The sequence below is a fragment of the Cygnus atratus genome, chromosome 1 (assembly GCF_013377495.2).
Source record: "Cygnus atratus isolate AKBS03 ecotype Queensland, Australia chromosome 1, CAtr_DNAZoo_HiC_assembly, whole genome shotgun sequence".
Classification (NCBI taxonomy): Eukaryota; Metazoa; Chordata; class Aves; order Anseriformes; family Anatidae; genus Cygnus; species Cygnus atratus.
This window is the reverse complement of record NC_066362.1, coordinates 152,303,871-152,321,687: the sequence shown is the minus strand read 5'-3', so window position 1 is coordinate 152,321,687 and position 17,817 is coordinate 152,303,871. Positions and strand designations below refer to the sequence as shown.

Sequence of the window (17,817 nt, the reverse complement as noted above, 5' to 3'; positions counted from 1 at the left end):
TTGCAGCACCGCCACCGGCCTCCCCAAACTTGCCCGGAGGGCACTGAAGGGGAGGGGACCCCTCCTACGCCCCCCCCCCCCCCACCCTGCCCCAAACCCCTCGCCCCACATCCCCCTGCCGGGGGGCGGCTGCTCGCCCCCTCCCCAGCCCCTGGTGCCCGTCCCGTCGGGGCTGAGCCCCCTACTCACTCGCTCGGCCCGGCCGCACCTCAGCCAGGCGCCTCCGCGGCTCTCCCCAGCCTAATTAAAGAGGGGGGAAGCGGAGCTCTGAACTTGTGCCTGCTGCTGCGGGGCGGCTGTAATTCCGCCCCCCCCCACACCCCACACCCCACACACCCCCCCCCCAACACGTCCCCTCCCGGCCCCCCCGCTCACTCGCCCGCACTTCTGCGAGAAACTTAAGCTGGGATGCCAGGTAGGGTGCTTGGGAGCTTTTGGCAAGGTGCCTGGAAGGGGATGCGTGCCCGTTTTCACTCGGAGGCTTTTTCTTCTCTGAAAGGCCATTGGGAGCGCTTTGGCCGGGGCTCGCCGTGTGAAAGGAGGAGGAGGAGGAGAGGGGGGACGCAGATATTAAAAAAAAAAAAAAAAAAGAGGAAAAATCCGCCTATTGGATTTCCCAGCTCCGTGCTCGGCTCTTCCCCCCTCGCCCCTCCGGCGGGGCAGAGCATGGGCCCCCCCCCCCGCCCGCCCTTCTCGGTGCTCGGTGCCCCCAGCCCGGCCCCTGCGCTTTGGGGACGGGGGGGTCCCGGCCGGGGGAGAAGGTGCGGGGGGGCTCCGGCCCCCCTCCACCTGCACAATCGGCCCCTCCGCCCCCTTCCCCGGTTGCCCTTGGGGACGGGGAAGCGAATGGGGAGGGTCCCACCCACGCCCGTCCCGTTGCCCCCCCCCCCCCAGAATCCGCGCGGGGGTCGCAGTGCCACCGCCCGCCCCGACGCGCAGCCGTGCGGTGCCCCGGGCGCGCACCCAGCGGGCCGGGAAGGTGCGGCACGGGCACGCGCAACGACACGCGCGGGCACGCGCCCCACGCCTCCCCACGCGTGGGCACAACGCGGGGCGTCGGGGGCGCGCAGCTCCCCCCCCGGGCTCCTCCCGTCGGGTTTTGGGGAGGGCCGCTCTGCCTCCTCTTCTTCTTCTTCTTCTTTTTTTTTTTTTTTCTCCTTTTTTTCTGGAAAACGATTAATTTGAAACAAATTAAGCTCGCCCGCCTCTTGTTTGCCAAACAGGCTCCGGGCGATGTGCAAACAGGCTTTCACTCCGGCGCCGTGCCCCGGCTCCCAGTGCCGCCGCCTGGCCCCGGCCCCCCCCCCCCCCAAATATTGCCCCGGCTGGGACCGGGGCTGCCTCCAGCCCCCAGCCCCGGGGCCGTGCCACAGCCTCCGCCGAGCCAAGGCGTGAGGAAAGAGCCGGGTTCAGAGGGGCTATTGACGGAGACAAAGCTGCGGGCCGGGGGAATCAGCTGCAGCCCTTAATTAACACCGTCTTAAACAGTCCAACAGGCGCTGAAGACAAAGTTGAAGAAAGACTTTAAGGCTGAGTGCCCCTCGACAAGCTCTTTTTTTTTTTTTTTTTTTCCCTGGTGTCATTCAATATTTAATGCACTGTGCTTGTAATGCTACTACTGGTGCTCCTTTCTCAGCAAGTACATTATTTTTTCACGGTGCCCACGGCCAGGGAAAACCCTTTAGGCAAAGAAAATCAAAATGTTTGTTGTTTTGGATGACTTATAACTCTTGTTTAACACAAGCACTTTCAAGAAAGTATAACAGGCGCAGCCTCTAAAGCAAACAACGAAATCCTTGTGACAGAGTCCGACACAAAAAGCACATTGTGCTGCGGACTATCCCTTTTCTCTCCTGCTAGATGGGTGCCTGTCTGCGGCTGAACACCACGATGCCATTTTACTTTTGAACTATTGTTTTTGAGTTATGCCATGTGGTCAAAAGGAGAAGGAGGGAGGCTGTTTCCAAGCCCCCGAGACAAACGAGTCGCCTTTCACCGAGCTACCCCCGAGCCCCTCTTACACCGGGGTGCAAATGTCACCTCCACGTTTTTCACGGGCGCGGGGGCTTGGGGGGCGACCCTTCAAAGCGCCTCCGTAATAAACGACCCTTATTAAACCCGGCTCTGCCTGGGAAAACCCCCGGAGAGGGGGTCGGGGAATGGGGGGGGGGGGGGGGGGGGGGGGTCGGGGCGGCGCCCCCAGCCCGCGGCGGGGGCACGGGGCGAGGGGCCCCCAAAAGAGGGGGCTCGGGCGAGAGGCTGGGGTGCGCTGCGGGTTTTTTGTCCCGAGGGGAGCGGCGTCTGCGAGTCTGCGCCGGGGAAGTTCCCGCTTTGCAGGCTGCATGTTAAGGCAGCCCATGGAAGTAATTTCTGCGGGCATCCCGGCAAAGGAGAACAAATCGGTGACAAAGGAGAGCCCTTTCAATTCAGCGGCGTCGTTAGGGAAACCAAAAAGTATTCTTCCTATAATAAGTTCCACTTCAAAGGGCTTCTCATTCAACGGTGACTGCCTCGCACTTTTATTAAGTCCGGGCTTTTTCACTTGGCGGAATCATCTGTTTGGTTATTTTTCATCGTGTTTATTTTTCACCATTCACACAGCACTTGTATTAAATAAACAAAGAACAATCGCTCTGCAAATAAAAGTGCTTAGGTGGGAAAAGGAGAGGGGGGCCGAGGAGGAGGAGAGCCGGAGCGGGAGCTTCTTCCCCGCGTATCTGCTTGTTTGTTTACCTGCTGCGCTTGGAGGGGGCGATGCCGCCACGGGTCCTAAAAAAGAAACGGGGGGGGGGGGGGGGGGGGGGGGGCTTTGAATGGGGGGGCTGGGAGAGAGGCCAAAAATATGAGGCGTTCTGATGAAGTGAAAATTGACTGCGCTAACGCGGCATGAAACTAAAGGTCACCGCAACTGTATCTTAATAGAGTGTCTCGAATCGAGGTGGACTATTTTAAATGCAGCTTGCTTTTGCTGCGCTCATTGCCATAGCAATCCTAACGCTCCATGTTGATGTACCATAAAAGCAGTAGTTTGAATTTCAAAGAACCTGCCTTTGAACTTCTCCCTGCCTGATTAGGCACTTGCGTGCTGTGGGGGTGAATGCGGGAGCGTGGGTGCGGGTGTGCCGGCGGCTGCGGGGCCGCCTTTGGGTGTCCCGGACCGGGGAGGGGGGGGCTATACGGGTGTGCGAGGGGGGTGCATACGTGGATGTGTGCGCGTACGTGCTTGTACACGCGTGTACATGTGTGTATGTGCGCGTGCACGCGTGTATATGCGCGCACACGCGTGTCCCCCCGCGCATACGTGCGTGCTGGGGGGCACGGCCCGCCGCCCCCCCCCGGCCCCGGCCCCCCCCCCCCCCCCCCCCGGTCATTTCCCACACTCCCGAAATTTCGGAGCCCCTTCAAACTTCGCGGCTCTGCCCTTTGGAGGGCCGGGCGCCGGCAGCAGTGTGTGGCGAGATGTCTCCCAGCCCTGAATACAAAGGTAGATGATTTAAACAGTGTTTGTTAGGAACACGTTTTGCCTAGAAAAGATGAAGTCTTTGATGATGGCCAACTCAGTGTCAATAAGTGGCTTTCTTTGAGCCATATTCAGATGGGAACGTCTTGCTTGCCAATTGCCATAGAAATCTTAACACACCATGAAGATTGTCCAAGCGCCAAGCCTTCCGTTCTGGGCTAAATTACTTTGAAGTGGCGCAGGACGTGCACTGGTCAATTTTAACTCTATAGGCCGGACAGAGAACACTAGGAGCGGGAGATTGTGCGGTTTAAAGCAGAAAATAAGAAGGGGAAACTTGTTTTATACACTCTATACAAGGTTCTGCTCATTGTCAGATATCTTTTATCTTTTATATTTCCCATGAATGATTCATGTCTCGGTGGCTTTGTGTCGCCCTCCTTTTCACAAGAAACTTCATTAGAGAGCTATAAGTTTTCCCATTGATTGGAGCCCTCATTTATGAGTGTTTTTCTGCTTCGTATGTTGGTTATTGTCATTCTGCTTGAAACAACTCTTTGCAACCTGTTTCACCTTTACCACATTTAACAAAACTGACTTAAAAAACACTATAACCTTTTGGTGAAACTGTTCTTGACATTTTGACCAGTCATCTTCGAGCATCTGTAAATTACGTGGAAAAAAAAATCTTGGGCTAGTTTTATTTATTTTATTTTATGAAGGAAGAAAAGAAAGAAAAAGTGGGGAAGGAAGAAAGAGAGTGAGAAAGAGGGAAGGGATAGAGAAAGAAAGAAAGAAAGAAAGAAAGAAAGAAAGAAAGAAAGAAAGAAAGAAAGAAAGAAAGAAAGAAAGAAAATGAAAAAGAAAAGAGGAAAATGAGGGGAAAGAAAGGAAAAAAATCCTCGAGGACGTTGCCCACTCTTTTTCCAGCAGCAGGTTTCTCTCAGCTTTTCCCTCCCGAAGTCACTGCCAGGGAAATGCGTGTTCTCTCGCAGCTCCTGAAAACTTTTTTCATTCACGCGATCTCCTGACATGATTTCTAGCCTGGCGTGAAACGTGTTTCGGAACCATCTTCTGGCATACGGTTTCTCCACCGTCTCTTCTCCCGGAAACCAGAGATACTTAACTCGCTAGTGTCAGTCAGAGGAGACTGGATGCCAGGAAGATTTTATTTCATATTTGTTCCGGCAGAAATATTAACACCGTAATTGACTGGATTTGTCGGTGCTGATGCTTCGGTTAGCTGTCCTTGAGAGAGACGAAAAATACAAACGCCTGACTTTCCCCTGCGTGTTACCCACCTCCCCACGCACCCCCCCACCTCCCCCCGTCGGGGCCGACCTCCTTGGGGACGTCGGTCCATGAGCCCCCGCGGGAAAACCCCCACGCGTGGGCACGGCCGCAAGCCCAGAAGAGGAAACCCGGGCGGGTCTCGGGCGCCGTGCCGGGAAAAGCTCCGCGGGTCCCGGCTCCGGCCCCGGGCCGCCCCCGCGGCCGCCTCCGCGCTGCTGCGCCCCCGCCTCGGCCCCGCCGTGCGAGCCCTCGCCGCTGCCCGGCCCTCGCCTGTCAGTAAGGCACGTGCGAGACAGAGAAATAAGGTTTTTATTCATTTGTACCATCGCCTTCCTTTTTTTTTTTTCTCTTTTTTTTTTTTTTTTTAATATTTTGCTTTTTGTCGGGTTTACAGAGGGGAGGGGGATTTTTTTTTTTTAATTGCTACGGTTTTATTCAGGAGGTATCATGTGTCAGAAAACGGATGGGCAAGTGTGTGACCCTACGTGTAGCGAGTACATAAAAATAGTGCTATATCCCCCAGAGCCGTATTTTATAAACCCTGCCATGTAGTAATGTATAGTGCAATCTGTTGTTGAAAAAAATGCATAAATTAAAAAGTTCGTTTACAAATCAGCACGAAAATATCTCTAATAAGATTACATTACATAAATTATTCTTTAAAAAGTCCGTACCTTACTTTATTATTTCCTATTTATTCAAATGGGCTTCGGAAAAAAAAAAACGAATAAGAAGCAAATCAAACGAACTTTAAAAAATTATTGTCTATTCAAGTTTTCTCGGTTTTGTTTTTAAAGTAATGTCTGCTTCTTTATATCCAACACAACAATACGAAGACAACGTTTAAAGGCTTCCAGAGTGACAGCACCATGCACTGTACTAATAATATAATAGCTCTATGAACTATATATATATATATCATCACCAACACACCGCACAGAGGACATGCAGGAAGAGTCTGTTTCACATTACATGGTTCATTCAAGTAAGCTAAAAAATATAATGATTTTTTTTTTTTTGTACAAACCACAGCATCATAAACAACAATCCATCACCAAAATTAATAATAGAATTTTCTTTGGTGTGCTCTGTACTCTTCCGGGAGGAGGGGAAAAAAAAAAAAAAAAAAGAGAGAAGGATGATGTCAGAAAATAAATTAATTCAACTGTACAAAATAATCGCGTTCGCGTACACGTTATTAACAATGACAAGACCACATCAACCATTCACGGCACACAAAACAAATTTCCACAGCCCCTGGGGGAGGGGAGAGGCTGCCACTTCCCGGCCCGCAGCCCCGGGGGCAGAGCCAGCGCCCTTTGGGTTATTTGCGCCCCCCCAAGCCCCTTGGGGGTCCTGGGGGGGGGGGCTGGAGCCCCGACCCCATCCCACCCTCCCCCCCCGCTCTCTCGGGTGCCCCCTCCCAGGTGACCCGGCCGCCAGCCCCGGGGGAAGGCAGGGGTGCAAGCAGGCAGGGGCTGGGCCGGGGGTGGGGGGGAACAAAACTCCGAAACACGGGAAATAAAAATGACAAAAACGCCCCCGGACCCGCACTCCCCCCCCCCCCAGCCGGTGCCCCCCGTCCTTCTCTGCGAGGGGAGCTGGCACCTTGCGTTTTGCAGCAGGGGAAATAAGCACCGGGACCGAGACAACGGGAAATCGCCGTCAGCTTTCGCATTGTTATTATTATTATTATTATTATTATTATTAATTATTAATTATTATTTTCATTTAAAAAATAATAATAATGCATCACAGTATCACAGTTGTCAAGCAGCAGCGGGTTGCTTTTATTCTCCGGCCGTGGCTGGGGAGCCGTGAGCGTACAGACCGCGGAGGAGCGGGGAGGGAGCGCTGCCCCCTTTTGTCTCCCCGTCCCCAAATCTCTCGCACATGGTCGCAGCCGAGGCGGAAAGGAACGGGGCCGCACCGACAGCGCCTCGGCAACGAGCGTACCGGGGCTGAGCTGCGGGGACGGGGACGGGGGGGGGGGGTAAAACCCCCTTTAGTTCATTTACGGGGAGCGCACCCTGCCCTCGGCCGGCGGCGGCCCCAGCAGGTGCCGGCTTCAGGAGGTTGCGAGGGGCTCCGGGGGGCTGCCCAGGAGGGGCTGGGGGCGCTCCCAGCCTGTGCGACCCCCGCCCGGCCCCGGTCCCGGCCGCCCCCCCCCCCCCTTATGGCACGGCCGGGGGCAGCTCCGCGGGGGCCGGGGATGTGGCTCGGCGTGGCGGCGTTCCTGTGCGCAGCAGAACGGGAGAGAGAGATCGACAAAAATAGTAAAAACCATATAAAAATAAAAATTAAAAAAAAAAAAAAAAGGGAAGAAGAAGGTCCGAGTGTCTTTAATTAAATTAGTTACCGTACAAACACCATAGGGTTTCGTACACGGAATAAATAGCGCGGGTCAAACCTGACGGCGCTTCCACGCCAGCCCGCGGTGCCAAGGCGGCTGGGCCGGGGCCGGGGCGTCGACGGCACGGCTCGGCACGGCTCGGCTCGGCCCCGGCCCGGCCCGGCCCTAGGGGGCGGCTCTGCCCCCCGAGGTCCTGTGGGGCTCGTCCCCCTCGGAGGCCGGCGAGGCGGCGCGGCTGGAGGGGGTGCGCGGCCGTCGGGGGGCCCCGCCGGCCTGGCAGACGTACCACTCGCTGAGGTTGGTGACCGGCGGGGACAAGGGGACACGGGGCGGCTCTGCCGCGGGGTCGGCCTCGGGGGGCAGCGGCCCGTCGGGGGGCCCGGCGGCCGCGTAGCAGCCCGGGGGCGGCGGGGAGGGCGGCGGGGACTTGCAGTGGATCTTCATGTGCTTGCGCAGGGAGCTGGGGTGGGTGTAGGACTTGTCGCAGCCCCGGATCTTGCAGTAGTAGGGCTTGTCGCTGGTGTGGACGTGGGAGTGCTTCTTTCGGTCGCTGCTGTTGGCGAACTTCCTGTCGCAGCCGTCGAACTCGCACTTGAAGGGCTTCTCCCCTGCCGGCAAACAGCGACCGGGTGGTTACGGCCCCCGGCACCGGGACGAGACCCCCCCGCCCCTCACCCCCCCCCCCTTTTTTTTTTTTCCCCTTCGCCCCCCCTCCCAGGGCACCCGGGACACGTCGGGGGGCTTGGGATTTCCCCGAGGAGCCTCACCGCCTGGTGTTGCAAGCCGTCAAACCGGCCAAAAATGACCCCCCCCCCCCCAGCTCCCCACCCCCGGCAGGACCCGGCCGCCTTCGGCGCACACGAGGAGCGTTCATTACGGCCCTAATGAGCAACCCCAAACAAAACGGCCCGCCGCCTCTGCCTTCCAGGGCTGGTGTTTGCCCACAGGCTGGCACAGCTCTCGCCTAATCCCCTCGCTGCGCCGGGGGACAGGTCGGGCTTGGGGAGCCCATGCAACACCTGTTTGAGCACCCAGACGTGAGCGGGGACACCCCCGGGGGACAGCCAGCCCGCCCCGGGGCGACGGGGGGGCTGCGGCTCCCCTCCCTCCATAACCCCCCCCTGGGGTTTAACCCAAAGCTGCGATGGGAAAAGGAAATGATTTTTTTTATTATTATTATTAAAAAAAAAATAAAAAAAACGCTATTTCCCTGCTGTTTCTATAGAAACACGTGCCTCTGCAGCCTATTTACACGTCAACTTTTTCAATTAAAACCCGCTCACCCACCAGCGATGAGGTAGCACTGGGAAGAGCGAGTTCGTTTTTATTTTTCTTTTATTTAATAATAAAAAAAAACAGGATGCGATGCTAAGAAAAAGGCAGCTGGGGGGCTCCCGACGGGGACTCCCGAGTGGGAGCCCCCAAGCCTCCCACGGAGGGACACGGCGGCGCCTCCCGTGGGTGCTGCCCCCCCCCCAAAAATCTGCAGCAAGGAGGGTCCCGGCAGGCTGACGGGGGGGTCCGGTCCGAGCGGCCCCATTTTGGGGTGGTTCCGTCCCAAGGACGGGGCCGCGCTGCCCGGGGCAGAAAGCGGCGGGGGCACGGAGGGATTTGGGGGGGGGGAGGGTTTGGGGGGGCCGAGCGCCGGCTCCTTGTACGGACGGCGACCTGCAGGCCCAGGAAAGCCGCCGGGAAGCTTCTGGGGGTTTGTCCCCCGAAAAGGGGCTGAGTGGCACGGCGCAGCTGCCAAGGGAGAGGGGAAAAGGGGCGAGCGGCGGGCACCCGAATTAGGGCCAGGGGGATTAGCGGAGGCGCGCACAGTCCCCTGATGACTTACACGCAATTACGGTGTCATTATTTCGCCCCTCCCGGAAAAAAACGCCCGTAATAAAGGAAGGGCCTGCCAGCCAACCTCCCGTGCTCCCAGCCGCCGGAGCTGCGAAATTAGAGCAATTCATCTGGTAGGGACGGGCGGGAGGTGCTGCAGCGCCTCGTCCACGCGAGGGCCGGCCGTGGGGAGGGCGTGGGGGCGAGGGTCGCGATCCCTTTCCCCCTTTCCCCTCCCGTGGGCCGAGCCGTCACTCGGGGGGGCTGCCGCAGACTCCTGCACGCCCCCCGCCCCCCCCCCCCCCCGGTTCCTGGGGGGCTGCTCGGTTGTTCCTGCGTGGGGGCCGCTTCCCCCCGTGGGCTCACGCGTGGGAGCCCTCCCGGGGGCTGTGGGCTCCTCGAGGGGCCGGGGGAGAGCGGAAAGCCCTCGGGGAGCTCACAGCCCGGGGGAGCTGCGTGGAGGGTGCGAAATCCCCCTGCGAGGGGTCTGGGGGGGGGGGGGGGGGGGGGGGGGAAGGCGCCCCCCGGCCCCACGCCCGCGGCCCCTCGCCCCGGGGAGGGGAAGCATGGCCTGGGGCCTCCCTTTGTTGCTGCTCGGGCCTCCCTTTTGAGCCGGCAGCTTTTTTTTTTTTTTTTTTTTTCCTTTTCTTTTTGCCCCTCCGCCTCCTGGCGACGCTCGGCCGCAGCTCGGAGCAGCGAATCCCACCCCCCACCCCCCCCCCGGTATGCATTTAGGTACTGCGGTTATTTTTTGGGGGTCGCTTTTCCCGTCGAATCCCTCACCCCAACCCCACCCCCCCAACCCCACCCCCCCCACCCCCAAATCCCCCCGCACCCTCTCCCTTCCCCTCGGAGCCGCGGCGGGGCAGGGGCAGGGGGGAGCCGGGGAGCTCCGCGGCCGGGTGCGGCTCCCCGAAGGCAGGCAGATGGGCACGGCTGGGTGCCAGGAGCACGGCCGGCGGAGCAGGCGGCTCGGAAATGCCTCCGGCTCTCAGCTCGTCCCGCAGCGCCGCCGCCAGCGCCGCCAGGAGCCGGGAGGAAGCCCCCCCCCGGCCCCGCAGGGCTCCCCGCAAAGCCGCATGCGGGGGCTCCGGGACGGTATATTCGGGAGATAAACCCCTCTAATCCTTTCGGCCACGGGCCATTTGCTTTGACATCGGGACGACACGTCGCAGCGCTCGCCGCTTTTCCCTCGCCGAGCAACGCGCAATAAATCAAGAAAGCAATTATGTGAACTCCACTTCCTTAAGCGTCCTCGGAGGAATAATATTTGTCTACCGCGATAAATCCCGGCTTCGTTCGTTTTCGGCGGAGGCGGTTTTGTTTTTTGTTTTTTTGTTTGTTTTTTTTTTTTTACACCCGGAGCGAAATGCGTAGTTCGGGAGAGGCGAGGAGGGAGGAGGAAGAAAGGGAAAAAATGAAAAAAAAAAAAAAAGAAAGAAAGAAAGAAAGGGGAAAAATAATAATAAAAAAGAGGCGAACGCCGCTCAAGCGCCCCCCGAAACCCGGCGCAGGGCTGCGCCCGGGAGCCCCGCTGCCCTCCTCCCGCAGCTCCCAGCCGCCAGCCGGGGCTGCTTTCCCCTTTTCCTTTGGGGTCCTCGGGGAGAGGGCAGCAGCATCCTCCGGCGGCCGCGCACCCACCCCGGGACCGGGGCGGGAGCGTCTCCGGTAGGGGGGCACCCCCGACGGCGGGGTCCCGGCGCCCCCCCGGTCGCAGAAGGGGGTCGAAGCGGGGCCGCCGTCCTCTCGCTGCTCTCCCGAGGCGTGGCACCGGCCCCAAGGGGATGCCCCGGGGCCGGGCGGATGGGGGGCGGCGAGACCCGCGGCCCCCCCGACGTGCGCCCGTCTCGTCCCCGCTTCTTCTGGCTCTGCCCCCGGGGCCCCGGCGGGTCGGGGCCGGGCTGCGGGGCCGAGGGGGTGGGGAGAGAGAGCTGCCGGCGGCGGGGGGGGGGGGGGGGGGGGGGGGCCGCGTGTCCGTCGGCGTGTCCGCCTGTCCGTCCGCGTGGCCGTGCGTGGCCGCGTGCGCGCGTCCCGCGGGCCGCCGGCGGTACTTATTGATGGGAGAGTCACATGGGCGGCGGTACGTAGGAGAGGAGGAAAAGAGGGGGGAAAGGGGGAAAAAAAAAAAGGAAAAAAAAAAAAAAACAAACCAGAGAGGGGGAGAGGGAAGGCCGGGAGGGGCGGGGGAATACCCACCTGTGTGAGTCCGCTTGTGGATCTTGAGGTTTTCGGAGCGGGCGAAGACCTTCCCGCAGCCGGGGAAGGGGCAGGGGAAGGGCTTCTCTCCCGTGTGCACTCGGATGTGGTTGATGAGTTTGTATTTCGCTTTGAAGGGCTTGCCTTCGCGGGGACACTCCTCCCAGTAGCACACGTGGCTGCTCTGCTCGGGCCCGCCGACGTGCTCCACGGTGACATGGCTCACCAGCTCCTGCATGGTGCCGAAAGTTTTGGAGCAGGGCTTCCTGCCCCCCGCCGGCACCTCCCGCTCGATCCACTTGCAGATCAGCTCCTGCTTGATGGGCTGCCGCATGTAGCGCAGGAAGGCTCCGGCCGCCGCCCCGACGTGCGGCTGCCCGTGGGGGCCGTGGGGAGGGGGCGGCTGCCCGTGGCCCGCCGCCGCCAGCCCCAGCCCGACGGGGCCGTAGCCCTGCAGCGCCGAGGCGGCGGCGGCGGCCCCGTAGTGCGCCTCGGCGCGGCCGTACAGCTCGCCGGCCGCCAGCCCCAGGCGCAGCTGCCCGTTCAGCGGCGGCTGCCGCTCGCCGGCCGGCGGCGGCGGCGGCGGCGGCGGCGGGGGGAAGGCGGCGGCGGCGTGCGCGCCGTCGGGGGAGCCGTAGGCGCCGGCGGCCGGCGGCACGAACACGCCGTGGGGCGGTGGGAGGTGAGGGGAGCCGGCGGGCGGGTGCTGCTCGCCCGCGGCCCCCTGCGCGGAGGCCTGGGGGTCCCGGCGCAGGAGGAAGTCCCGGGCCGAGGCGCCCCCCGACGGGTAGCCCGGCAGGGCGGCGGCGGGCGGCGCGTAGACGGCGGCGGAGGCGGCGGCGGCGGCGGCGGCGGCGGCGGCGGCGGCGGAGGGCGCGGAGAAGGCGGCGGCGGCGGCGGCGGCGGCGGCGGTGAGCGCCTCGGGGGCGAGCTTGAGGGCGGCGGCGGGCTGCGCCATGTGCTCGGGGCCCAGCGGAGGGAGGGCGCCGCCGGGGTCGCCGCCCGCGTCCCCCGGGTGGAGGTGGGCCGCGTGGTGGGGGTGGCCGTGGTGGGTCCCCAGCCCCGGGAAGCCTGTCATGTGCTGGTGCGGGTGGGGCTGAGCCGCTGCCAAATCCGCCAGCCTCAGGGCCGGGCTCCTCTTGCTCAAGGGGGGCTCCATACCGACACCGCCGGGCCCATCTACGCTGCCCGCCGCTATTTTTTTCCCTCTGCCCGCCTTCGGAAACATGTATGCACGTTAAAAAGCGGCCCTTTAACTTCTTTTGTCTGCGCTCCCAACTCCGCGCGGCCCCGCGCCCGCTCTGCCCGCCCGCGATTGGCAGAGCGCTCACCAACATTTGAGCGGCGCCGCGGGGGGGGGCACCGCTCGGCCGCGGCGCCGGAGGGATTGGACGGGTCCCGATGATTGGCAGCGCGCGGGGGCCGCTCCATTGGCTCCCTTTCAGGCCGGCGGCGCCGCGGGGATCCGCCCCCGCCGCCCCCCGCGCCCCCCCCGGGGCCGCACTTGGCCAAAACTTCGCGCCGGGCCCCGACGGGGCGCGCGCGGAGCCCCCCCGACGGCGGCACCCGAGGGGCCGGAGCTGCAGCTGCGGCTCCCCCGGGGCTGCGGGGCTCCTCCTGCGGGGGGGGGGGGGGGGGGGCTGCTGCGGGGGCTCCCCTCTTTCCCCCCCCCCTCCCCTTGAATTTCTTTTTTTCGCTGCGTCCGCGGGAACGCACGCCCTGGTGCGACGCGCGCACACACAGCCGAGCGTGCTCACGGCCGGGGCTCGCTGTTAAAGAGCACTGCCGGGGGAAGGCAGCCAAAATGTTCCTAAAAAGAAGGCGGCCGGCGGAGGGGCGGGGGGGTGAGGGGCGGGGGGGGGGGGGGGGGGATTCCTTCCCTTCGGAAAATAAACGAGTGAGCGGCGGCGGGGGAGGTGAGGCCGGCGGCGCATGTGCCGGAGGAGTTTGGGGAGCCCTTGGGGTGCTGGGGGGGATCTGGGGGGAAGGGGGGTCAGGCAGGAAGCCGAGAGGTCTGCCCCCCCCCGGTCCTCATGGAGGGGAGCTGAAAATGCCCCCCCCCCCCCCCTCCCCCCCGCAAAAATAAGGCGCTGCCGTACGGGGGTGCCCCAAAGACGAGGGGCAGCCCAAATCATGGGAGAAGAGCATCGCGGGCCGGGGAGGAGAGGTGTCCCCGTGGGAACTGGGGGACAGGGACATCCACCCCCCCGGCCACCATCCATCCCCCCCGGCCACCTGATGCCCCCAGAGGGGCTCAAATAAATAACCCCCGGCTTTTTAAAAGGGGCCGCTCGATGGTTTTACTGCACAGTAGTAAAAAAAAAAAAAACAAACTTCTCTCCGTCTAGCCCCTCCGCAGGTAGGGCCATCTCCAAAGGCGTGTTTTCGGCACACACGGTGTGTCCCCCCCCCCCGTCCTGCCACATCCCGGGCCCTTGGGGGGGCTGCGGTCCCGGGCTGTGATGCTTTTTTTGGGGGGTTGCGAGCCCGAGCCGCCGTGGTGCCGCAGCCCCGCCGCACCGCCTGCCCGCCTCCTTGTCCGGCCCTTGTTAAACGCAGCGTGGTGTGGATCTGTCATCGATTTAATACGTCTTAATTCAAATCTATCCCCCCGATCAATTCCTTTTTACGAGGGGCCGTAAAACAAAGAAAATATTTTATAGCTGAAGAACCAGGCGGCTTGACCTGCCGCTGCCGGCTGGGAGGGTTTGGGGGTTTTTTGGTTTTTTTTTTTTTTTTTTTTTTTTTTTTTTTGGCCGAGCCCCGCGTGTAAACGCGCCCGGTTCCCACGTTCGGTGCAAGAGGGGGGCGCCCCCCCTGTGCCCCCCCCCTTTGCTCCCCCCGGCCCCACCGACCCTTGCCCCGACCCCCTCGCAGGCCTGCCCGGGGGCCGCAGCAAGGGTCAGCCCCCCAAAGAGGTGCTCATGCCGGGATCCCCAAAATATTGGCGCCTCCGGCCCGGCTTTGGGGGGGGGGGGGGGGGGTCCCGGCGTCGGAGGTTTTCCGCCGCGAAGTGCCGTGCGGCGGGCTGCCGTATGTAAATGTATGCTAACGACCTCGCACACCATTTGCAAACAACCGTCTTTAATGCGCGCCTCATTGATGGTTAGGGAGCGGGGAGCGGTGCTTTGCCACGCGGAGAGCTTTCTGCTGGGGAGCTGTTGCCCAGAGAGCTCTCCTCGCCAAGACCTGCGCTCGGCCCGGCTCTTTGGGGGGGGGGGGGGGGGGGGGGGCTTTCCTCGCCCGTGGGGCTGCCCCGTGCCGTGGGGGCACACCAGCGCAGCCCGTGGGTCGCCCCCCGCCGCGGACACGCGCGGCCAGCGCTGGCAAAAGGGGGGCAGCGCCCCCAGTCCCGGCCCCGCGACGGGACCCCCCCCCCCCCGCATCCCGTCCCGTCGGGGGCATCACCCGGGGCCGGGGGGGGCTTTGGTGGTGCCCACCCGGGCAGGGGTCTGGCAGGGGCACGCTGACCCCGAATGGAGAAAGGGAGGAGGTTTGGGGCTTGGCTGCGCGCCCCTTCTCTCTGGAAGGGGGCTGGGGGGGATGTTTTATACGCTGATGCTAAACGGGGAGGCCGAGGGCTCGCAGGTGGCCATGCGGGGTTGCTTATACGTGTGGGGCCGTCGAGGTTGTGGGGCCGTCGGGGCTGTGGGGTCGAGAGCCTCCGGCGCCCGTGGGCTGGGGATTTGTGGGCATAACTTCCACGCTTGCCATTTTCAGCCTGCGTGGTGCCAGGGAAAGCGTGGTCCATCCCCGCACGTCCCCTTCGGGGATTTGGTCAAATAGGGACAACGTAAGAAGAAAAAAATCCGTCCTTCCGTCCATATATATATAGATATAGGTGTACAGAGAGAATGAGAGGGAGAGGCGGCCTCAGGAAAGCCAGGCCAAATTTTGCTCTGCGCTCTCCCCCCCCCCCCCCCTTCCCCTCTCCCCGTAGCTGAACGTCACCACTGGAAGAAGCTGTTGAGATAAATCAAATAGTGACACTTTGACGGCTTTACTTGTATAAGCAATATGGTTACCATATGGCATTGTTATTTATGAATGACAGCATAAATTGTATTACAAAGTCCAGCGCGCTCTGTTGGGAAGTTTCTCCTCCGCCACGACCATGCGTCCGGCAGAGGTGCCCCCCCCGAGCCCCGCCGTGCTGGGGGGCAGACCACTGATATATATATATACATATATATATATATATAAAAGAGACTGAGAGAATAATAAATATTAATGGCACGAAAGAGAGGTGCTCCTTCCCGGTTCCTCCCGTAAGCGTTTTTTTTTTGGCAAAAAAAAAAAAAAAAAGGCATTTAAAAGTTACAGCTTTGGCTGAGATTTTCATTATTTCCCCTTTTTCTTTTACATTACGCTGCTGCTGGAGCCTGACAAAGAACTTTTGTCCCGAAGTGTGTTTTACAGAGGGAGGCTGCAGCACAACACATGTGGTCTTCACGGGTCATAGGTCGAACGGCCTAGAAGTGGCTCGGATCGGCACAATCAAAGGTAACCTGCAACTTAATATCCTGTTGATGATCTTGTTGAATTTATGAGTGTCTGTGGGACAGACAACGCTGCGAGAGACTCCGCTCAGCCGGCCTGCACATCCCAGCCTGGATGCCGGGACGCCCCCTGCTCTCCCCACACCTCGTCCTGGGGCTGTGGGGAGAAGAAAACCCTGGCCCCTACTTTTGGGGTGTGATCCCCCCGGTTCCTCCCTCCGTCTCCATCCCCGGCCCCTCTCTGCCGTGCTGGGGAGCCCGTGGGGGCTCGGAGCAGCCCGGGAGGCCCCCGACACCCCCGGCCCGGGGGTGGTGGTGGCCGGGGAAGGAGGCGAAGAAGGTGAGGGCGGTGTGTGCAGCCCGGGGAAAAGGAGAAAGTGCACTCAGTCCACCGCCACCACCACCACCCCACCGCCAGCTCCTTCCGTGTTAGCAGCCGGCAGCGATAAGAGCGGCGCAGTTTTGAAGAAAAAATCGGAAAAAAAATCAAGAAAAGCTGGGGGGATGCTTTCCCGGGAAGGCTGACGTTTGCTCTCTGCAAGGCCGGCACCTCCAGAAACCTGTTGAAAAAAATAATAATAAAGGCGAGAAAAGCCCCCAGACTTACTCGCATGGAGCAGTTCAGCCCGACCTGGGGTGAGCGCGGTCCTCCCGGGGACGATGCGGAGAGCGCAGGGCCCCGTGCCTTGGGCAGAGGGGTCCTGCGGCTCGCAGGGGGATAAAGCACGGCTCAGGAGGGCCGGCGACGTGACTTTGAACTTGGATCAGCTCCTCTGCTGCCTGCAGAGCCGGGCTGCAGCCCTGGGAGGACAGCGGAGCGTGGCTGGAGGTGGCCCGGTCCCCACGAGTGTCCCCGGGAGGGGACGGCAGGGACGGGAGCGAGGGGAAGGGAGGAAGGGAATAAAGGGAAAGGAGAGGGGATTAGGGAAGGGGGGAAACGGAGAGAGAAAGGGAAGGAAACGGAGAGGAAGGAAGGAAGGAAGGAAGGAAGGAAGGAAGGAAGGAAGGAAGGAAGGAAGGAAGGAAGGAAAAAGAGAAGGAGAAAAGGAGAGAAAGGAGGAGAGAAAGAACAGAAAGAAAGAAGGAAAGGAAGAAAAGACAAAAGAAAAAAAATAAAGATAGACAAAGAAAAATAGAGAAAGAAAGAGAAAGAGAGAGAGAAAGAAAGAAAGAGAAGGAGAGAAAGAGAAAGAAAGAAAGAAAAAGAAAGAAAGAGAAGGAGAGAAAGAGAGAGAAAGAAAGAAAGAAAAAGAAAAAGAGAAAGAAAGAAAGAGAGAAAGAAAGAGAAAGAGAAAGAGAGAAAGAGAGAAAGAAAGAAAGAAAGAGACAGAAAGAGAGAAAGAAAGAGAAGGAGAAAAAGAAAGAAAGAAAGAAAGAAAGAAAGAAAGAAAGAAAGAAAGAAGAAGAAAGAAAGAAAAGAAAGGAAGGAAGAAAGGAAGGAAGGAAGAAAGGAAGGAAGGAAGGAAGGAAGGAAGGAAGGAAGAAGGAAGAAGAAAAATAACGAGGGGAGGTCTAGAAGGTAGGTATTTGTATGAACGTTCATCTTTTTTTTCCAAAACAATATTTTTCATTAGGAATTTTCCCTGGGCATCTCGGGTTCCTTTCTAATCTGAGATGTACTAACTTCTTTTATTTTTTTCTCGCGTGGAAAAAAAAAAAAAAAAGGTGTCCGCAAAGGGCTGCTTGTCCGCCTGATTTTTCCCCTGATCTGGAGGCAGACGGACAGCCGACCGAGCTTCCCCCTCTCACCGTGGGCTCTCGCCATGCCCAGCAGCGGAGGAGGCACCTCTCCGCCTCTGGAACCTTTCGGGGAAGGCAAACCGAATTTGCCCGCGGTCTGTCCCCGGGAGCCGGGACAAGGACAGCAAATGCTCCGGGTGCTCCGGAGCTGCAGCCCGGGAAGGGGCGATACGGGGAGCACACCGCCTGCACGGTGCTGCGGAGCGGAGGGCTGTTGGCACGGAGGTGCAGCTCTGCGCTGACATCCAGCTCGTCTTCTGGTGCTCCTGGCGGGTCAGAAGGACGGGCACTGCTCCCACATGAAAGCCTGCCCGCTTCGGGGAGTGCACGGGCGCTACTGGCGCATTTCAGCCACTTTCGGACAGGCTTGGAAGCGGGTTAACTGTTTAGAGGCAGCGGTGGGGAAACCCTATTTAAAGCACCCTAGACTGTGGGCAGCTTTACATTTT

General features: G+C 60.4%; 1 protein-coding gene across 1 annotated transcript; it reads right to left on the bottom strand.

The window, feature by feature from the left end:
• Positions 1-7,271: 7,271 nt before the first annotated feature.
• ZIC5 (Zic family member 5) lies at positions 7,272-12,357 on the bottom strand. Its single transcript, XM_035557085.1, has 2 exons — positions 11,130-12,357; positions 7,272-7,714 (listed from the first exon to the last, which is right to left on the bottom strand). Exons 1-2 carry the CDS (start codon positions 12,355-12,357, stop codon positions 7,272-7,274), a joined length of 1,671 nt encoding a protein of 556 aa, XP_035412978.1.
• Between the last annotated feature and the right edge of the window lie 5,460 nt (positions 12,358-17,817).